The sequence below is a fragment of the Myotis davidii genome, unplaced genomic scaffold (assembly GCF_000327345.1).
Source record: "Myotis davidii unplaced genomic scaffold, ASM32734v1 scaffold6, whole genome shotgun sequence".
Taxonomy (NCBI): Eukaryota; Metazoa; Chordata; class Mammalia; order Chiroptera; family Vespertilionidae; genus Myotis; species Myotis davidii.
In genome coordinates this window covers 3,903,978-3,926,108 of record NW_006383011.1, presented here as the reverse complement: position 1 = coordinate 3,926,108, position 22,131 = coordinate 3,903,978, and the positions used below count along the sequence as shown (strand labels likewise).

The 22,131-nt window shown below is 35.2% G+C and overlaps 1 protein-coding gene across 1 annotated transcript in view; it reads right to left on the bottom strand.

Annotated features, from left to right (window-relative positions):
- The window catches only part of WDPCP (WD repeat containing planar cell polarity effector), a 247,997-nt gene that overhangs the window by 168,337 nt on the left and 57,529 nt on the right, over nucleotides 1–22,131 (bottom strand). Inside the window, exons 2-6 of the mRNA XM_006778547.2 lie at nucleotides 16,204–16,288; nucleotides 10,747–10,794; nucleotides 9,883–9,933; nucleotides 8,301–8,371; nucleotides 7,896–7,955 (exon numbers count right to left, since the gene is read on the bottom strand). Of these exons, the coding sequence (XP_006778610.1) occupies nucleotides 7,896–7,955; nucleotides 8,301–8,371; nucleotides 9,883–9,933; nucleotides 10,747–10,794; nucleotides 16,204–16,264 (291 nt within the window). The 5' untranslated portion in view covers nucleotides 16,265–16,288. The remainder of the gene's footprint in view (nucleotides 1–7,895; nucleotides 7,956–8,300; nucleotides 8,372–9,882; nucleotides 9,934–10,746; nucleotides 10,795–16,203; nucleotides 16,289–22,131) is intronic.

The following is a 22,131-nucleotide window of genomic DNA, read 5'->3' as shown; positions in this document are numbered from 1 at the left end:
ATAATGAACAACATAAACCGAGGAACAAAAAAAGATGTAGAGACAGAGAAGCATCGATCAGATGCTCAAAGCTCAGAGGGAAGTAGGGGAGGGTGGGGGTAAGGGTGAAAGATCAACCAAAGGACTTACATGCAGGCATATAGGGCATGAGCGGGGGGGGGGGTAGAGGGTAACATGGGGACAAGGACACATATGCAATATCTTAATCAATAAAAAATATATTTAAAAAAATAGCCAGAATATATTTTTAAAGGTCCTATTAACAACAAAAACCAAAATACCCCAATTAAAATATGTGCAACAAACTTTAATAGACATTTCAATGGCCAACAAGCATATGAAAAAAAAAATGCTCAACATCACTAATCAATAGAGAAATGCAAATCAAAACAAGATATCACCTTACACCCATTAGTATAGCTACTATATATAAAAAACACACACACACACCACACACACACCACACACACACAACAAAGACAAGTGTTAGGATGGGAAAAAAGTGGAACCCTTGTGCACTGTTGATGGAACAATAAAATGATGTGACCTCTATGCAAAACAGTAGGAAGCCTGCAAAAAATTAAAAACAGAGCTATCATCTAATTTCGCAACCCCACTTACGAGTATACTAGAGGCCCGGTGCATGGAAATTCATGCACTTGGAGGGGTCCCTCAGCCACGCCTGTGCCCGCCCGGCCTGTGCCCTCAGGGGATGTCTGAATGTCAGCTTAGGCCTGATCCCCATGGAATTATTAACTTAATTCTTATAATAAACCCATGAGTTAGATATTTTACCTTCATTTTATAATCACTCTGGCATGAATAGGTGAAGTAACTTCCCCAAAGTCACACAGTTAATAAAGCCAAAAGTAACACCAAGAAGAAATATTTTGCGCTTTCCACAAGAGAAGTGACCATCATGTAGGGTCCTGAGAAGGCCAGAGGCAATGGGGTCCAAAGTTTAGATCAGAGGTTCCCACAGTTTCTCAGTCCATAGCACCCTCTGCGTCTCAGTAATTTTATGGTGCCTTTTGGCCAAAATAATACCTGCCATGCCATTTAATAAACAAATTCAAACAACTTAATCATTATGTCCCAACAACTTACTAGCCATTTGAGAGCATAACAACAGAAACTGAAAAAAAATATTTGATTTAATTCCAAAATAACCACAACTCCATATTAATAAGTTGCATGCATTAATGAAGTTGGGCAGTATACAACTTCTCCAACTTTGGAATCAGATTGGACAACCTCACCCTTGTTCCTGTTCTAAGTTAATTGTTGAGTGGTACTTGCTTTTTATTATACAAGCCCTAAAAATCCAGTTTCATAAAGATATGACACCCTTGGAAGGAATGCAGTATCATCTAATGTGAAACTCTGCACTAACTTGGAGCCACTTATCTGTATAGTGCCCAACAGAAGCCTTGTGTTTTCCAAAATTTTTAACTATCCTGCAAGACTCTGGTGAATTCACTGCAATCCTCAGGGTGCCTCAGTGCACAGTTTGAGAACTGTAGGTCTAGATGGAATCCTTGACCTTAGATAGGAGTAGGGACTTTTGCTGTACCATGGCAGGAGGATAGACCCAGATATAGTGGAGGTTTATATGCTTGGCACACAGTGTATCTGGGATCTCACAATTCAACCTAGGATTCTACTTAGCCCAAGGAGACTACCAAATGATAGGTGCTTCACTGCGAGGAGCCACTGTGAATATTTTATATACAACACTATTTTATGAGAAGCACAGTTATAACTGCTTTTCATTTCATAGTTACTTAAGTAGCATATCTGCTAACCTAATAGTAGTTGTTTTTTTAACTTCAGGGTATAAATTACAATTTGGCAAAAGCACTTGCTGTGTTTTCTTTATCAGCTACATTGGCATATACATGTATGTATAACGTAATATTCTCAAATATCAGTAATGTAAAGTTGATGAGTTCTCATACCCGATCTTAGATTATTTTAGTTTATATATTTCTAACTGGCTCATTCCAAATTGTGCCTCTAATAGAAAGTTCTAAATTTGATATAAGTCATGTTTTAAGTTTTTGTGTAAAAATTTTGTATAGGTATTTAAATATAATACATTAAAACTTTTCTCATTAGCCCTGGCCAGTATGGCTCAGTTGGCTGGAGCATTGTCCTGTATACCAAAAGGTTGCGATCTGTCCAGTCAGGGTGCACACCCAGGTTTCAGGTTCAATCCCCAGTCGGAGCACATGTGGGAGACAACTGATTGATGTTTCTCTTTCTCCCTCTAATATAATTTTTTTAAAGTCTTCTCATTAGCTAGCTATGAAAGCCATTTTACTTTCCCTTTAAAAAACAGGTAAGTGTTTGGTATGTGTTTGTTTCTACTTTGTAAAATATATATCAAAATAAAGGAACTAGATTATTCAGATTTGAACTCATTTAGCTTTCTATGTATTAACTATAACTGAATATATGAGGGAAAGTCATAGTTCTATACTGGTTTCCTTTGGGGCAAAATACCTTGAAGTTTCCAAAACATTATCAGGCACAGATGCCAAGGGCAGAGGCAGGAAATTATGAGTTCCTTTAAAGAAATACTTTAAAATAAAAACAATTTATAAAAGAGAAGAAAGAACCATTTGTGAAAAGAACAGGAAGGCAATTTTGATTGATGACACAAAGACACATAATTATAAAGAAGATTAAAGTTTTCTTTATGTCATAACCATGTTCCAAAACTGGGTTCATTTCTGTATTTTTAAGAGCAATCAATCAATGCATGAATAGATTATCATAGATCATCAAACTTTGTATTGAGGTAATCACGATATAATGTGAACTCTATTTTTACTTGAAAGACATGAATTTTTTGCCTAAAAAAGAAAAATTATCAGGACATGATATTAAACCGCCTAGCTGAACATGAAGATTACTAGGTACAGTGCTATGTGTGTACAAACACACAGACATACATTCTTACTTTTAGTATAAATTTTTGTGGGTGTGATGAGCATGGACATATACCAGAGTTCCTTCAGGAAGAATAGAAACTGGGAACATAACTGACTGACAAAGGCCACATTTTCCCCAGGGACTACTAGGCAATGACTGAATACGGTGGGTACTAGTCCAATAGGAAACTCCTCTAATGAGCAAATTTGGCCCAGGTACGCCCATTTGGCCTGGCTGAAACTTTCTCGGCACCATACTGCGGTTTGAGGCTCTTTACAGCCAAGCCTTTCTTCCTTCTCCCTTCACAGGGTCAGACCAGCATTATAGCTCTCCCCACCCACTCCTGTTCCCTTCCCCTTTATCTTTCACATCTCCCCCCTAGGTCCCTTCCATTCCTAGTACCATCTTGACATCTGTTTCTCAGAAGCACTCTGGGCATGTTTTAAAATATTTCAACGAAAGAAATACATATATAAATTGCTAAAATGTCAAAGAATACTTGAAATTAAAACAGCGTGTACTGTCTTATTTCACCACAACCTCTCATACCACTCTCAAAGGTACCATTTTCAACTCTTATTAATTTCTTCTGATTCTACTGCCACATTTCTAAATATGTTGGGTCACTTAGAACTGCATTCAGGTGCATATAACAGAAACCTAAAAAAATTATTACTTAACTGAATGGGAACTTGTTTTTCCTAAGAGGACAACAAATCTGGAGTTAGGCAGCCCATGGCTGATAAGACATCTCCACGCTATCTATCATCAGGTTCCAGGCACCTACTGTCCATTCCCTTCTCCTTTATTAAGTAGCTTTTCATCAACATTACTCCAGCAATTATCCCCTTTCCTGCATCGAATTTTCCCCCACTGGATCACTCCCATTATCAAACCAACTGAAATAGATGTTATTTCTCCAAGCTAAATAAGAAAATAAACATCTTTTGACCCCACCTCTCCTGCCCTATTTCTTTATTTCCTTTATAACATAATGCGTTCTTATGTTGTAAACCTAATTTCTTCCCTCCCATTAGCTCTTAAATGCATTCCAATCAGGCTTCTGCCGACACCATCTACCGAAACTGCTCATATCCAGGTCACTGATGACCTATGTGTTACTCTATCCCAAGCATGTCAAACTCACGGCTGGCAGGGCATGTGGCCCACTGGCTGCGAGTTTGACATGCTTGCTCCATCCCATGGTCAATCTCAGACATCTTGTTACTGGTATCTTACATGCCAGTTATACCTCATTTTCTTCTTGGAACTTAATTTCATGGACACCATCCTGCCTTCAGTGTGGTCTACCTCTTAGGCTAGTCCTTCTTATCTCCTTTCTCCATCTCTCCAATCCCCAAATGCTGGAGGGCCCCAGGGATCAGCCCTTCAGCCCCTCCCTAGGTGATCTTCAGCAACCTCTTGGCTTTAATACCATCTGTGGGGTTTCCCCAAAAAGTTCTCTCTCTAGCTCAGACCTTTCTCTGAACTACAGATTCCTATAACCAACTGTCTATTTGATTTCTCCACCTAAATATCTAATGGGCGTTTCAAACATTGATGTCCAAAATGGAGCTCCTGATGTTTCCTCAAACTTGTTCTCAATCTTCCCTTTACAGTGAATGGTAACTCTATCGCTCAGAAATTTCTTTTATACTCCATATTTGATCCATCAACAAATTCTGATGGCTCAAAACTTAAATTATACTCAGAATTTGGCCACTTCTCACCACTTAACAATTCCCGTAAGTCAAAACCACCATTATGACTCACCTGAACTACGGAAACAGCCTTTTAACTTATTTCCAATTTGATCTTTGTTCCCTTCAATTTGTTTCCATCACAATAGCCAGATCGATCGATCCAATTAAAAAATCAGAAAAAAAAAGTAAATCAGATCAAGTTCCTCCTCCATTCAAAAATCTTCAAGGGTTTCCCATCACACTTGGAGTTAAGGAGAGTCCTTTCAGGAGCCTACAAGGCCTGATATAACTAGTGTCCCATTTCCTCTGGTCTCAATTCCTATACTCTTCTCCATCGTGGTATAAATTTAACAGTGTCTTAATGCTGAAACTTTTATTACCTAAGAATAGTTTGTTAAATGATTTTAGAAATTCAGAGCAGGAAATTATCCAACATTTTCTCATAATGAAATCATTCTGGGAGACTGAAAAACAATGAGAAATGTATTTGATAGCTAGTAAAATTAAACTCTGAATTACACCTCACACTTTTATTGCATTTTAAACTAGGAATAGGAATAGTCTGGAAAACCAACTTCAAAAGGCAATTTTCATTCAGAACATATTGATTTATAAACTTATGAATTTGTAAGTGGAAAGAATTATTTTTAAAATGATACAATTTATGTGTAACTGGATCAACAACATGAACTAAGTTCTGGTAATGATGACAACCTATAAAATCTCATTGTTCAACAGAGGGAAAATCCAAGCACTGACTGCATCTTCTGAAATCCTTTAAGTTGCTGCAGTTGCCTTGCTGATTTCTAAACAATTTGACTTTTGGTAGAAATAAGGATACCTTGAGAAGAAGACAAGATAAATTCCATAAATCCTAAATTTGCCATGGAGGGCAAGGATGAAAAAATATTTACCTGATGCACAAAAGAGGGATCCTAAGAGAGCTTATGGTAATGATTTATTTATTTCGCAACTAAGAAAGGCTTAAGGGAATCCTTTTAAACATTTAGCTTGCACACCAAATTTTTAATTTACTGTGATATGAGAGATCTTTAGGAAAAGACATATAGACATATTTTTAGAAGATCTAGCTAACAGTCCTGTCTAGGATCTAAGGAAGTGGATGGATTATGTTAAGAGATCTCTCAAAGGCCCTAAAGATGTGGGGACTAACACAGACTTGTGTGCAGGGTGGAGGTAAAGTTATCTTGTTAAAATATATCACATCAAGAATATGCTGGTTGTAAAAGATCTATTTTAGGAATATCTTATCAATCATAAAATAATGCACAAAATATAAAAAAGGTAAATTCTGCTTTGATCCAATGGCTCAGTTGGTTAGATTGTCTTCCCATACACCAAAAGGTTGGGAGTTCGATTCCTAGTCAGGGCACATAGCTAGGTTGTGGGTTAATCCCTGGTGGGGGCAAATACGGGAGGCAACCAATTGCCAATCACTGCTTCTCACATCTATGTTTCCCTCTCCCCACCTCTCTCTCTAAAATCAATAAACATACTCCCATGAGGATTTTTTAAAAAGTAGACTCATTGATATAACAGCATAAGAAAAGAGTACTTCAAGTGGCTGTAACTTACAAAAGCAATTTTGTATATATTTATCATGCACATTCCTTTTCTGAGTTGAATTAATTTACTAGTGAAGAACTTTCCTCTCCATGCTCCCCCCACACAGACATACACACAAACTTGCTTATTAAATTAAAATGCAATAAAACCTATTTTAAAAGGATTGCCTATTGGGATGCTCCACTGCATATTTTAAGATACCTGACATGTTCCAACTTACCCTGTGCAACGGTAAGGGTGGAGGCCATGAGACACACCTCATACTATAGGTGGTAGGCATGCCCTCCAGTCAAGTAATTTTATGCTTGCTTTTAAGGTGAGTAATGGCATTGAGAAGTACAATTTGAGTTATACTAACTTTAAAACTTTCTGGAGCATATTTTATATTCAAGTTTTAAAGTCTGATGAAAACTTTTATGAAAACAAATTATGAATTTTTAAATAATCCCATTCTTTTGAGTAGTATCCTAAATGGAAATTAAGAAGTATTATGGTTCTAAAAATATTAATTCAGCCTTATTAAACAGTCTCTGGAAAGTAATAATTTATGACAGTTGAGGAGGTAACTAAATAGTTACCTTCATGAGTAAAGTTAACGAGTTTAAACAAAAAAATGAGGAAAAATTAGAGTCCACTAAAATGATAGTCTATATTTGAATAGTAGATTATGTTCCTAATTATTACAAATTCAATGTTGTAAATTTATAGATAGAGCCATGAACTTCAGATAACAGTAGACTTAAAGTAAGTCAAATTGTAAACAAATAAGAATTTAAATTGATACAGGATATTCAATTCCATAAAACAGTTATAATTATTAGAACCGATGTACCTTCAATTATATGTATAAGTAGAATATAACTAATGATTTTTTTATCATAAGCAAGTAAAATTTTTCTAAGCAAATAGTATTTTTAAGCCAATCAGCAACACTGAGGCATTTGTCCATTATTTTATGATCAATGAACACTAATTATTATGATGTAGTCCTTAATCTAGGCTTATTCAACATGTAGCTCCTTATCTAGGTCTTAATAGTGCTGTCCAATAAAAATTTCTTTGGTGAAAATGTACTGTATAGACATTGTCTACTGAACACTTAAAATGTGGGTAGTTCAACTGAGGAACTGAATTTTTAATTTAATTTAAATTTACATTTAAATAGCCAGAGGTGGCTCGTGGCTACCATATTAAACAGGACGGCTTAGAAGCTTCAAAAAAAAAAAAAAAAAAAGAGCAAATGTCTTATTATGTTAGGTCAACTCTAGTCTATTGATGTCCATAAGCATGGCGTTCACAAATGTTTACAGAGTGGTATGTCAAAACACCTTTTGTCCTATAGTTCTATCTTCATTCCAAATTATGATTAAATTTATACCGGTAAATATTTAATACAACAGTCAGACAATTCCAAACAATAAATACCACTGAAAAGATTTTTAGTAGTGCCCATAGTGTGTCAATACAACTACACTGATTAATGAGGTAGCCTGGTGGCCTGTGTCAATCTGTCTCATGTTAGTTCTAGAATGACTAGAATTCAAACTATGAAATATCCACTCCTAAAAAGTTTTTGTCCATTGCCTATCATAACACAAGAATACCAATTGCTGCATAGTTTTCAGCTCCATTGGTTAAACACTGCAAACGCACGTCAAACCATTTTACCTGACAGACATATTTGTTCTTCCATTTGCTCAGCACACACTGACTGTTTTGCATCAGCTCCTGAAGGAAACAGAAGAAGAGAGTGCAGTTGGCTATACACATTTTCATTATCAGTTAAAGTGCCTCTGATTTGCAAAAAGAAAGAAAGAAAGAAGAGAAAGAAAAGAAAGAAGAGAAAGAAAAGAAAAGAAAAGAAAAGAAAGGAAAGAAAAGAAAAGAAAAGAAAAAGAAAAAGAAAAGAGATCAGCATGCCACACAAAGATGCAACTGTTTTGAAACTCCTCACTGGACAAAAGCAAAGCTCTCATCGCCAGGAGAGCCGATCCTTTATGAAAATTAAAGCTGTTGAAAGATGTTTTAAAAAAGATTTGTTTGTTGCCATTTTTGAAACTTTTGGAAAGATACCTCCAACTCCTTTAGTGAGTCTCGAAGTTTTTCTGGGCGTCTGTTTTTGAGAGTCCACGGATAATCTCGTGCTGGCAAATAAAACATGTACTACAGTTAGTTAAACATGACTTAAGGAAACGCTACTAAGCAGTGTGCCTAAGGAAGATTAAAATAAAACACCTCCTTAATTGAGAGGAAGTGGGCTTCATTTCCATCATCGAATGACAGCCTTTTGAAAGGCTTTCTCATAGGAACAGAACTTTTACCACAAAACAATCTTCCTGATCATAATTTTATGATGACAACCAACAAGGCTCAGAGAATGCCTGGGAAAGTTTCCCAGGCCTGTGAACCTAGTAATTAAAAGTGAATGACCCCCTCTTTAACAAAAAATAACATTTTCTTTTATAACATTAAATGTTCAATCCAAATTCTCAAACCTGAAAATTCCTAATGAGTAAATGAATACAGTGAGAAAAGAAGTAAAATACAAAAACAAAATATACACAGAAAAATGAATTTTAAATTAAGCATCACATACTAAGATTAAGGAAAAAATGGAGACAAATCCAAGTTTTAACAAATTAGGCACTAATAATGCTCTTTTTTATGTAAAACAATCCTCTTTAAAATCTACACCACAATTCAATATTAATAAAGCTTTGCTGTGTTTTAAATACATTTAATTAAAAGATAAAATTATTTAGTAGAGTCTAAATGTTAGCCTAAGTCAAACTAAAAATAAGTTTTGTTTAAAAAAATTAACAAAATGTTAAATTGGTAATATCTATTTCATCATAGGAATAAATTAATCTTTGAATTCTCCTACATATTTTTAAATAAGAGTTCTATATATGTGTGTATGTATGTGAATATGCATATAATATGTAGTATATAGATATTAAAATTTTACAGTAAAATTGCTATGTGTCTTATTTCAGCAAGTTTATTTTTACAACATAATTTATGATGTATAGAGCATCTGTGAAAATTTTAAAACCTGTTACAGCTCCTAATAGAGTATTTTTAAAAATTAAATGTCAACTTGACCATTTAAAACAAGAGAACAAGTAGGATTTTCAGAGCTATCTATATTCCAAACAAAATGTAAATTATATTTAAGCCATTAAAACCATACTATATTGTAGAGATATTACATTAACACATTTAAATATTTTAGAACAGAAAACTAGAGAGAATAAAATGTTAATATTGGTCATTACAAATCTTATTTTCTTAAAATAAGTAAAACAATGATTTAGGCATAGGACAAATAATAAAATGTTATCAGAATTTAAGCACGATACATTTAAGTATATTAACTAATATAAATATTCATTAAGAAAGTTTATGTTTATATAAACATATAAAAACTGGATAGAGATTTCAGTGGTCTAAATTAGAAATTCCTAACAAATACAATTCTTACTCATTTGTTTATATGGCTAAAGAATGAGAATTTATAATTATAAGAAATTTAGAAGGAATATAACATTTCCTATTTGTACAGAAAGCTTAAAATATTTGTTAAACTGAATCTTCAGGGATATTAAAATTCCCGTTTTATAATTATTCCATAAAATATATAAAGAAAGCTTACATTCTGCCAGTTTCTGCTTTGCTTCTAAGTTACCATGCTCTGTCGCTGATACTGTGGTGGAAGAGTTGGAAAGAAGAAAAAAAAAGTAGAAATTATTTTTTAACACTTTGTATTTTTATATGCACATATATAATGTATTATCACACACCTTGTTGAGATTAATAAATTACACTCAACTTTTTAAAAGGCAGTTGGAAAAATGCCATAATATAGATGCTTTCATTTCATAGAGGTATTTCCTAAATTTGCAGTGAAAAGGCTTATGTACCACAACAGGTGGGCCAATATCCTGAGCCTGCAATCTCATCAGATATGGAAGGGAACTGCAACCGAGCCCAGAACAGAAGCTGTTTCAGTCTGTCATCAGAACCATGAAGTCGGCCTATTAACGCCAAGCTAAGCACAGAAGAAGCCCACACAAACCCACTTCAACAGAGACCAAAACAGGAAGTAACTCTAGCTAGAAAGACCTTTTGGCCCAACAAAAACTTCTGGGATTAACAGGATTAATCAGATAAAGAAAATTGATCATTCACACAGAAATGCCTATTTCAGATACCAGGTGAGGACCCGGCAGGCCAGCACAGTGGAGCCATGCATTAACAATGCCCTCTACTGGGACACTGATAAATAAACGAGACTAGGCTGTCCAGTTATCAGTCTGATCAGCAGTAAAATGAAAATTTTCATGTTCTCCTATAGCATTTTCTCAATATTGCTTTATTTTATATCGAACAGATATCAACCTCGGCATTTTTCTAAAGAACTGAAGTGACTTTTCTTAATTCTATAATCTATTAATGGTATTACATAGTTTAGGATATTTTGTTTATAAGAATTAGTTGAGTAGAGCAGATACTTTACCTGGTTGATCTTTCTTGTCATAATACTGGTATATCCCAATATCTCTATCTACAGAAAGGAAGAAATAACATTAGATTATGGTAAAAAATTCTGGAGAATAAGAAGCCAATCAGACTACATGGCTGGGTGGGAGTGAGTATAGGTAGAGAGGAGGACAAAAGCGGTCTCTTTACCTTACTAGAAATAAAGTAGTTTAAAAGTATCTAGACATGGGTTCAGGTATTACAGGGATACTGGAAAGTTTACCAATGTGATTAGGAAAGATTTACACAAAACTAAAATGGCATGAGGAAAAGAGGAGTAAGGAACTGCAATGCAGGAAGACCACCTTTTCTCTGTCACACTCCCTCTGACATTTTCCACAGGGTGCCACCCCAAGGGAACTGCCACTAAGCAATGCCACATGAAATCAGTGGATGGAAGAAAATGCCCTGACTCTTGGATTCTGAGCCGTGCTTCCTTCTCTCTTATTTAACTCAAGTCTGGGAGGGTGTTCAGTGGCGAAGCTGTAGAAGAGAAAGAGAGGATTAGAGTAAGGTGTGGATAAATTATCTGACGCTGTTCAGACTTAAAGAAAAACCTTCCAAACCCATTCAAAGTCGGATGTTCTGAGGAGGCTACAAAAGCAAAGCTAGGCTTTCCTAAATGCTGAGAGTGATTTAATCAAGGAATTCTGTTCTTACAGTTTAATTACAGAAGAACAAAACAACTGTGTCCATTTTCTTACTATCTATGAATAGTGAAATATTTTTCTTTGAAGTAACATTTATTTCCTCCCATGCAAAATAATTCTAGCTACTAACACAAGGACATAACTATTTCCAAAGAAGTGGAAGGGAAGCAGTATAGGCTGCCCCCTAGTGACTGATTGCTCCAATCTTTCTCAAATTGAGTGATGGAACTTCAAAAAAAATTATTACAGCTATATATTTATATATAGTTTTCAAAATAGCCAATCATGTATACTTACTGAAGCTGTATTTTATTTGTTATGCTATTAATTTTAAATACAGTTTTAAAGAATGCATTTCTACTAGGCTGAATATATCTAATAAGGCATTATTGGGAAAGGTCATGGGTAGGGATCCTAAGGTGTTAGTAATGTTTTCTTTCTTTCTTTTTTCCCCTATTGCTTATGGATTGGTTTTTAAAAAATATGTGCCCTGACTGGGAATTGAATCAGTGACCTCCTGGTGCATGGGATGATGCTTAACCAACTGAGCCACAATAGCAGGACTGTAACTATTCTTTAAAAAGAAGTGTGATATATATATTCAATAACCTATAGATAAAATTTTTGTCTTGCAGATATTAATTTTCAGTGATTAATGCCTTAACACATATACATTTCTGAAATTTTAAATCTTAATGGAAGTGTACTTTGGATTTTGACATTCTCCAGAAAATGTTTATAAAGCAAAACATATTATTAGTTATCATATTTATTATTATTAATAAAGCCACCAGAATTGTACTCTGGTTGGAATCTTTTTATATATACATTTTCATTGATTTTTTTTAGAGAGAGAAGAAGAGAAGAGAGAAAGAGAAACATTGATGTGAGAGCCAGACATATATCGGCTGCTTCCTACACACCCCTTGTAGGATCAAGCCTGCACCCCGGGCACGGGCCCTGGCCAGGAATTGAACTAGCAACCTTTGGTGCACGAGACAACACCCAACCAACTGAGCCATACCAGCAAAGGCTCTAGCTGGAATCTTAAATTGAAGTATTTTCTTCTCTGATCATAATTGCCTACTTTTTTCATCTCTCTTGATCCCTTGCTTCCATATAGCTAGCTTTTATGCTTCTTTGAAATCAATCACTTAATCCCTTCATTTTCTCCTGGTCCATCAGCCCTTTCATTCTACAAACTTACTTTCTTAGTCTAGAAATATTTCTTTGATAATTTCCTCCTCTCCTTTTTGTTGCTTTTCATGGAGTTAGTAATAGTTGAATTTAGAGTTCCTAGGTCGAATAGCTAACATGCTCTTTCCTATTTATTATCTTTGTGTGTGTTTTTTGTCACAGCATTCATTTCATTTTTATAATACATGTATATTTCAACATAATTATGTTTTCTTTTTAAAAAAATATTTTACTGATTTTTTACAGAGAGGAAGGGAGAGGGACAGAGAGTTAAAAACATCGATGAGAGAGAAACATTGATCAGCTGCCTCCTGCACACCCCCTGCTGGGGATGTGCCCGCAACCAAGGTACATGCCCTTGACCGGAATCAAACCCGGGACCCTTGAGTCTACAGGCTGACGCCCTATCCACTGAGCCAAACTGGTCAGGGCATGTTTTCTTAATTATATGTTCATTGGATAAACTTGGAGGGGAAAAAATTTTAAAAAGTTCAATGTGCTATCTTTCCATTCTTCAGAGACAGCCACTAATAACATTTGTTGTCTCTCCTTAGAGTTTTTTTCTATATGTATTTTATTACTAAAGTGCTATAATGAAAATACCATTTAACATTTTTGTTTTACAATTGCTAAATTACTGGGTAAATAAACGCTTATAAATAATGTTAAAAAATAAAATATAACTCTGGCCTGGTGGTTCAGTTGGTTGTAGCATCCTCCTGTACACCAAAAAGGTGAGGGTTCGATTCCCAGCCCAGGCACATACCTAGGTTGTGAGTTCAATTCCCAGTCGGGGTGCATATGGAAGGCAACTGATCAAAGCAACCGATCAATGTGTTTTTTTTTTCTCTCTCTCTCTTTCTCCCTTCCTTTCTCTCTCAAATCAATAAAAACATATTCTTGGGTAAGGATTTAAAAAAATGGTAAAAATAATAAAATACAAAAGACTATACATATGATAAAAATATACACAAACCAGGAAAGAACAACACCTTTTAAGCCTTCTGTGTGCCCTTTTTTATTTCATCCCACTCCCTCTCTTCTCAGAATTATACTAAAATTTTGTTTATAATCCTTACTTTCTTTATAGTATTACATATATATTTGTCTCCTGACATAAGACACTATTTAATTTTGCCTGTTATTTTTAAACTGCCTCTAAATCAGCGGTTCTCAACCTGTGGGTCGCGACCTCCTTGGTGGTCGAATGACCCTTTCACAGGGGTCGCCTAAGACCATCCTGCATGTCGGATATTTACATTATGAGTCATAACAGTAGCAACATTACAGTTATGAAGTAGCAACGAAAATAATTTTATGGTTGGGTTACAACATGAGGAACTATATTTAAAGGGCCAGAAGGTTGAGAACCATTGCTCTAAACGTTATCATATTATAGGAACTCTTCTGCAACTTATTTTTAAATTTATTTGCCTAATATCACATTTCTGACATTCATCTATACTGTTGCATGCAGCTGAAATTCATTCACTTCTCTGTTGCATAAATGTATTTATCCATTCTCCTGCTGATTGACATTTGGGTTGTTTCTAATTCCCTGGAATATAAACTGTAATATTGTAAGCATTTTTGTACAAATCTCTTGGTGCACAAGTGTCAGGACTTTTGCTGGGTATATACCTAGGAGTTGAATTATTAGTCAATAGGTGACGTACTTCTTCAACTATGCTAGATAATGCCAAATTGTTTCCTAAGGTGGTTGGCTCAAATTATACTTTCATCAGCAGTGAGATAAGCTCACTTTCATTCTTTGGTGTGTGTTTTTTCTATTTTCTAATAAGCTTTCTTTTACTCTCTTGAGTTTTATTTTTTTCTGCAACATTTTTTTTTTTAATTCCCAAGATATGAGTATAACTTTCCAGTGTTTTCTGAAGCTTCTGCACATTGCTCCTTGCTGTTCATATTTAAAAATGAGTCACAGAAAGCTGATTAGAAGCTCTGTGTACAGGAGCAGGGCTTGCCAACTGGGGGCTTCACTGATGAGCCAGGAACCCCGGTGCTTCAGCGGAGGATCCCATCATCAAATGTCAGTGTGGAGTCTTCTCTCTGGGGCCATGCAGTCACTCCAGAGAGGATTCCCTGGAGCTCCTCCCTTCTTGGGGAACGTCTGACGGCTGTGGCATTCTCAGGACCAGGTGGGATAAAGAGGACCTTGCCCATCAGTGTGCAGGCTTTCTTCTCATCCCTGCTTTCAGTTCAGCACCTCTCCCTGGCTTCTTCACTGGGGCTGGGATCCAAGTTTAAAGGCTCCCTCGTCAAGTATTTCCACAGTACGGAAGGTATCTCACTATTTCTCAAGCAGATTTTTAAGTGCCTTGGTTGTCACCCTCATATCACATCCCCATCGTCTACAGTATCTGGGCCCTCAAATTTCTGTATCTTTCTAGAGTTTTGAAAAACAGACTGGCTGTCACTGGAATTCTGCTCTGTAGACACTCGATGTTTAGATTTTTAAGCTTTGCTCATTCCTTCATCCCATCTTCCAAAAATCAACTGCAATCGTCTCCTCTCCTATTCTTAGTCTTTGTGAGTTTATGTCTTCTTTATTTTAATTTAATCCACTTTCCCTCATTTTAGAAGAATTTGGGGAGGAAACAAATGTGTGTTAAATCCACCTGTTTAACTGGAAGTTCTATCCTTAATATTTTAAGCAAGGCAAAAAATGAAATTAAAATGACATTCATCTGTATTTATATGTTTGAGATAAAGAAATGGTATTTTAAGACCCAGAGTCATAGAAGCATGAACAGACTCTTGCACCTCAGAGGGAAGGCACGGGAGGGTGGGTGGAAAGAGATCAACCCATAAACTTGTATGCACATATGCATAGCCCATGGACACAGACAATGGGGTGGTGAAGGCCTGGGGCCAGGGCTGGGGGCGGTGGGGAGTATGGGTGCGGGCTGGCAAAAGTTAATGGGGGAAAAAGGAGGACCTATGTAATACTTTCAACAATAAAGATTTTTTTAAAAAAATATAATAATAAATGATACTTTATAAAGTAAAGCCATATACATACAACTGTCCTCTAAAATTCAAGAGTTGCTTTGGGTAATCAAAGAAAAAAAAGATTTTGTAAAATATGTTCCTTAATGATATATACTTTATAATACTAATAAGCATTGTTAGAACACACTTCTATTACTCCCCCACAAAAAAACTGAAATGCAAAGAATATGAATATGATTAATTGTATGTCTTAGCTATATGTTGAAATATTACTTTCATATTAAATAGAAATGCCTTTACCATTAGCCTGAAAATATTTATGAATGTAAATCAGTCATTATGAACAATTCCAGCAAATATTGAACATGTATGTATTTTAAGAGGAAAAAAATATTAGGCCAACAAAATTAATTTTCACAACAGAAAATCTAACTCAAGCTGAAAAAACAAGTTAAGCAGAGTTAAGAAATTATTTTCCATTAGCCAATTTTTCATTAAGAATAAAGAAAATAATGCAACTCCAGCTGGAGAATCTAGGCTCTAACCTTTGTTAGTATTTATTTATAATGTTGTAACTTATATTTGAAAAATATTGAAATTAATTCGAGCTCATTTACCGCCAATGTGTAAGGTATTCTTCAAAGACCACAGGTGCAGTTCAGTCAAGCAGAAAGACATCTGATGGCAGAAGGAATCTCTGTCCTGTTTAAAAAATAATTAAAAGGATGTGCCAATTAATTATCTCCGATTGCCAATAAAACCAAGATCCCTAGAAATAGCAGGATCATTTGCTACTACTGATATTTGAAATATGGTTCATTAGAATAAACACTTTAATATACCCTTGGTTAGCCATCCAGGAATAAACTCTAAAAAAAGGAAAAAATACATTTATTTTCCTAGATTTACTATTGTCATCACATTGTGGTAAGAAGAATAAAGATTTGAGTTTGCAATGATGTGTGGTTTTTAAGAGTCTGAGTATATTTAAAATTATTTCATGTTTAAGCATTTTAAAAAACATTTTTTAAGGAAAGAAAACATCTGTTAGGTAGTTATTAAGTACAAACATACTTTGTGGTGTATTTTTAATGTACAAAGCAAATATTTACTATCTCTCACATACAAATGGGTTAATTAAAATAAAAATTGCAAGGTAAATGATATATAGTTACTATTATAAGAAACACATATACTTAAAAGTAAACTATGTGAAACCATGTTAGTATTCAAGTTAGTTTGTTATTCTACTCCAACTCCATTAAAAATAACAACAAAAAATGCACATCCTGTATTTCCTTTCAGTTTTACTAGCAGGGGTTAGTGATGGGTATTACTGCTAACTTTTTTTAAAATCAAGTAGAACCCAATCAATTTTAACTGATTGGAAGAAGATCAATCTGAATCAGAAAAAAAGTCAACATTTTATAAATATTTAAAAAAGAATTTATATAATTTTCAAATATTTGCTTGGAGATACATCTAGTACCATACTCTATGTACTCTTTACTACATATTAGAAATACATATAGTAAACTACCAGCACTTTCTTTTTGGATTTCATAAAAGAATTGTTCTTTCCAATAAACTTCTGAATAACAAAAGAAGCTTAAAAATATTTTAAGACATCTTTTAGATGAAAAAATAAAATCTCAGCTTCTTTAACATTAGGAGTGACTAATAATATTTCCCATAATATTCATGTGGGTGATAATACAAAATAACTTAAGACACAGTACAGAATTATTAGACCTTCCTTCACCTTTACATTTGACTTCAATGCCTTTATAATCATCAAGAAACATGCAGTTCAACTAATAGGACACTGTGCTAATTATTAAAACAGCAGAGTGAGCAATGTAGCAGCATAAAAGAAGGGCCCGAGCCTGCCTGGAACAGCGGGTCTCTAAGAAAGCTACAGAGAAGTTGTAAAATGTTAGCAGAACCTTAAAGAACTAGAGGATTCCACCAATTAAATGATGATGATAATAATAGATAATGCTAAGTACCTACCTCATGACAAGCATTATTCTATACATTTGATATGTATTAACTCATTTAATCCTCATAGCTACTCTTGGAAGAAGTGCCATTATCTATATAATATCCTATATAATAAAAGCATAATAAGCTAAGTGTCTGACTGATCAAGCGACCATTTGGTTAACCACTTGACCAGTCGCTGTGATGCGCATTGACCACCAGGGGGCAGACGCTCCAACCAGTAGGTTAGCTTGCTGCTGGGGTCCAGCCAATCAGGACTGGGCGAGAGGACTGGACACACCTTGGAACCCTCCTGCCAGCTGGCCAACCTCCCGCGGTCCCTCCCCAGCCGGCTGGCCCCCATTGGCCCTGATCGGGACTGGGCAAGGTGGCCCCAATCGCCAGCCAGGCTGAGGGACCCCACCTGTGCACCGATGCCTCTAGTTACTTCTATAAGGAGGAAAACGAAGCACTGATAGGCCACACAGCCAGCAGGTAGTGGAGACAGTCTAAAGATGCATGATGAAAAGTGACAGACTAATTAAGTTGAAAAGGGTAGAAAGGAAACAGGCTATAATAATAGTAAGCTCTGGATTGATATGAATTCGCTCTTTTCCTTATATGGAAGTGCCATAAAAAGTTAGAGATGAAACAAAGGATCTTTCTATCCCCAGCTCTGCCTGACTCTAACCAAAAGCTAGCTGCCACTGCGCACAGGTAGTCGGAAACAGAGCTAGTGGACTGTATGACTACGAAAGAGGACACAGTTCCTTCTCAGAAGGGAACAGGGGAAGAGATATTAAGCAAAGTACGAGTTTTTCAATTCAGAGTTGTCACCTTAGAAGTGACTCTAGCAAGGCTGCTGTGTTCTTCGGAAATGCTTTCATTAGTTTTATGGGGCTCATTTCATAAAGACTACATTATAGTTATTATACTTTGTTTTTGAACGCACATACTTCCTACATTTGAATATGTAAACTGAACCCTTTTCATTGGGATGGGTAAGGTCTGGAATGTTTATTTAAATAATTAAGTAAATATTTATTTTTCACTTTTTTAAAGCTTAATGTGTAGACTAGATTCTAATTGCCTGGTTTCTTACTCTAACTTCTCGGCTTACTAGCTAACTTGGATAAATTACTTAACTTCTCCATTTCTAGGTTCTCCCTACCTCAGGACTGTATGGAGGGTACCATTATTCAGTTATCTTATTGTTGCCATTGACGCTGCTGCTCAATATGTCTAGCATGTACACATTCATATGGAAAAAAACAAAAAAAGTATTAAATATGGCCTCTCACTTCATATAGTTATTTCACAAGATGAAATGAATGAATGAATGAATGAAAACTAAGAATAATAGGGGTTTTATGAAGGAAAAACATCTGAGTGTGGAGAAGTGTCTATATAAAGGAACGTATTTGAATTGGGACATGTAAATGGGTTAATATTTCAATGGGATAGGGAAGAAAGGAAGTGATGAAACAAGTGCATACCTTCTCTGATATTGAGCATCAAAGTCACAACTTCTAGACTATACACGAAAATAAAAACTCACATTACTACTCAATATAATGTTTATTTAAATGTCTATAATTAGAATTTATGGCAATTTTGGCAAAGACAAGGTTGAAGTTTAGTTGTTAGTAGCTTCATAAAGAGATTTTTATCACGCAAATTAAATATAAAAATTTTAAACTGAAACCAAAAGGGCAATACCTTTACTTACTCTTCAACAGAAGACTGCACTTGAAATGTTATTTTTCAGTTTAAGTCAATTCAATAATAAATAATCTGCCAAAACTTTCCCGATGACAGAATTGAAGAGTGGAATAAAATTTCCTTTATAATCCACATTGGCTATTTCTAAGAGGCAGGAACGGTTTTAACTAAAATACCAATAAGTCCACTATTCATATCTTTACTAAGTTTTAAATTCCTAAACTACTCAGAAATCATGTTGTTTGGATGGAAATAAGCAAAATGAGGTCTATAGGGAGCTTCTCATGTCCAGTGCAAAGCCCTTAACCCTTTGCATTTGGATATAATGGGAAATTCTGAGAATGGTGCAGTGTAGAGTCCATAATCTGGACATGTCTTCCAGTTTAGCACCTAAAAATTCGTGTCTGGTTCCAACTAGGGTGGGAAGACAGAAAAATGTATAAGCTGGTTTTCAAAGTGTTCTGATGTACAAACAACACTACTCTAGTTACCATTAAAAAATAAAAGACAAAAAGGTGAGAAAGACATTCTACTTTATAAAGAACCCCTATGTTGCCCCACAGGGAACATTTGTATAAGGGGGGGTATAGACTGTAGGGGTGGTGCCCTGCAGAAAGTAAGCAGGACTGGCAGCCCTTCAGATCAGTGGGCTCATTGAGGTGATGGTATCCAGATAAAATGGGATCCACACCCAGCTAGAGTAGACACGGTGGCCAAGGAGTAATCTATACCCAGGCAACAATTACCAGCTGATAACACAGGCCTAACGAGTAGCAGGTACGGCAAGTGAGAAAATGGCAATGTCCAATAATGATCGGGCTTGTTTATGAATATGTGACAACCCCTGTGGACTCCACAAAATATGTGTAATTAAAGAGAAGGCTTTGGAGGGATCATGCATTATCAGAGGGCAAAAGACAAATATCTGCTAGTAAGACCATATAAAATTAAAGAGAACTGATGGAGTAAATAAAACAAATTTGCAAAAATCTGTAATAATAACTAGATGGCCATGGTGGGAGGGGACCAAATCAATATCCTTTTTAGTCCTCAAAATGTCTTGCTGTCTCCACAGTGTGTAGTTTTTTTGAAAGATGCAGAGCTTTAAACATCTTGCATTTTACTCAAGAATGTCAGTGGTTGAAAAGAATTTTGTTTAAAAATTCTGCCTGAAGGAAGTAGTCAAGACTGAACTCGTATTATTCAAATATTGTATTAGTGCATAAATAGTTGTTTTGTAAGGGTGAAGAATTTCAGAAGAATGCTGGATTCTGCATTTTGGTTGAGTGGTGTGAAAAAGGAAGTGCCAAACAAAGTAAGCTGAGAAATGCTGCCCTACTCGGTGCTCTTGGGAATTTCTCTAGGGATAAAACCCAATGTACTTGACTTAGAACTAGAACAAAAGTAGCTATATTGGAGGGAAATGAATGAAAGAATGATTTAATTAAAAATACAGCAAACTGTCTTAATATTGAATAGAGAGAAGAATTATCCAAATGAAAAGAATAGCTGATGGAAGTACTTAAATAAAAGTTGCCCATAATTTTTCATTTATTTTAAAACATCTTTGTAACATTTGCAACTTTCTGTTACTTTAATTTTATAAAGTAGTTGTTTATAGTCTCAGATGTCTCAGAAGGTCATTCTGAATCCAAACTTCAGTCTCCAAGAGAGAATAAGAAGCATGATTTAAACTGAGCATAAACTAAATTTAGATTTTCTTTGTTCTTTTGTGTGTGGGGGTAGTTGAGGGGGGTAATCTATGATAGCCCAAATTTTCAGGACACAGATGAGAGGATCCTAGAAAGCCCATTACAATAAATTAATATTTATTTGACTTAAGAATAATTGTTACCATATAAACTGAATTTTAAGAAAGTAACATGCAAAATAGAAATAGCTGTACTTGATGCTATGGCTTGTTACACTTTTGATAATCTTTTGAAAAATAAAAACTATGTTTTAGAGATAAAGATTACCTTGCCAATAAATAAGTCTGCAAAATACTTGCTTTCTTGGTTTCTGAAGTCAGCTATTTTGATTGCTTTGGGAAGAACTAAAAGCTTGAGGGCAAATAAGACCCTAATGTAAAACATGATGGGGAAGAAAGGATTAACAAAGGGAAGACATTGTGCAGTTTAACAAAGATAAATGACATTATGGCGCCAACATGACATTTAAGATGAAGGTGTATTAACAAAATGCCTCAAACAGCCTGAGGGACTATCTTGGGCATGAATTTAGAACATATACTTGCTATTTATTATCAAGAGAAATTTTGAGGAACATCTATTCATCGATTCAAAATGTACAAAAATAAAGACAACTGAAGAGCAGGAATTTAACATAAACCCCTGGCTAGTTGCATTAGGTGTTCTAGTCATCATTAGATAATTTTCAAATTACATTAAACATAATATATTGCCCCATAGTATTTTATCTAATGTCATCAACATAAAATTATATTAATACCTGTAAAGCATATGCATGAATGTATTTAATCTACGTCATATTATTAGAACTAAAAACATTGACATATTCAACATTAAACAAAATAATAAAGTAATTATAAAGTTCATGAAAAGGACAAAGGAGTCTCAAAATAAAGAGACTTCAAACTTGGCCCTGGCTGGGTGAGCATCATTCCATACTACAAAAGGCTGCAGGTTTCATTCCAGTCAGAATGAACCTAGGTTGTGGGTTCCATCTCTGGTCCGGGAGTGTATGAGAGGCAACTGATCAATGTCTCTCTCCCACATCAATGTTTTTCTCTCTCTCCTCCCCTTCCTTTCTCTCTAAAATCAATTAAAAACCTATACTCAGGTGAGTGTTAAATGAAT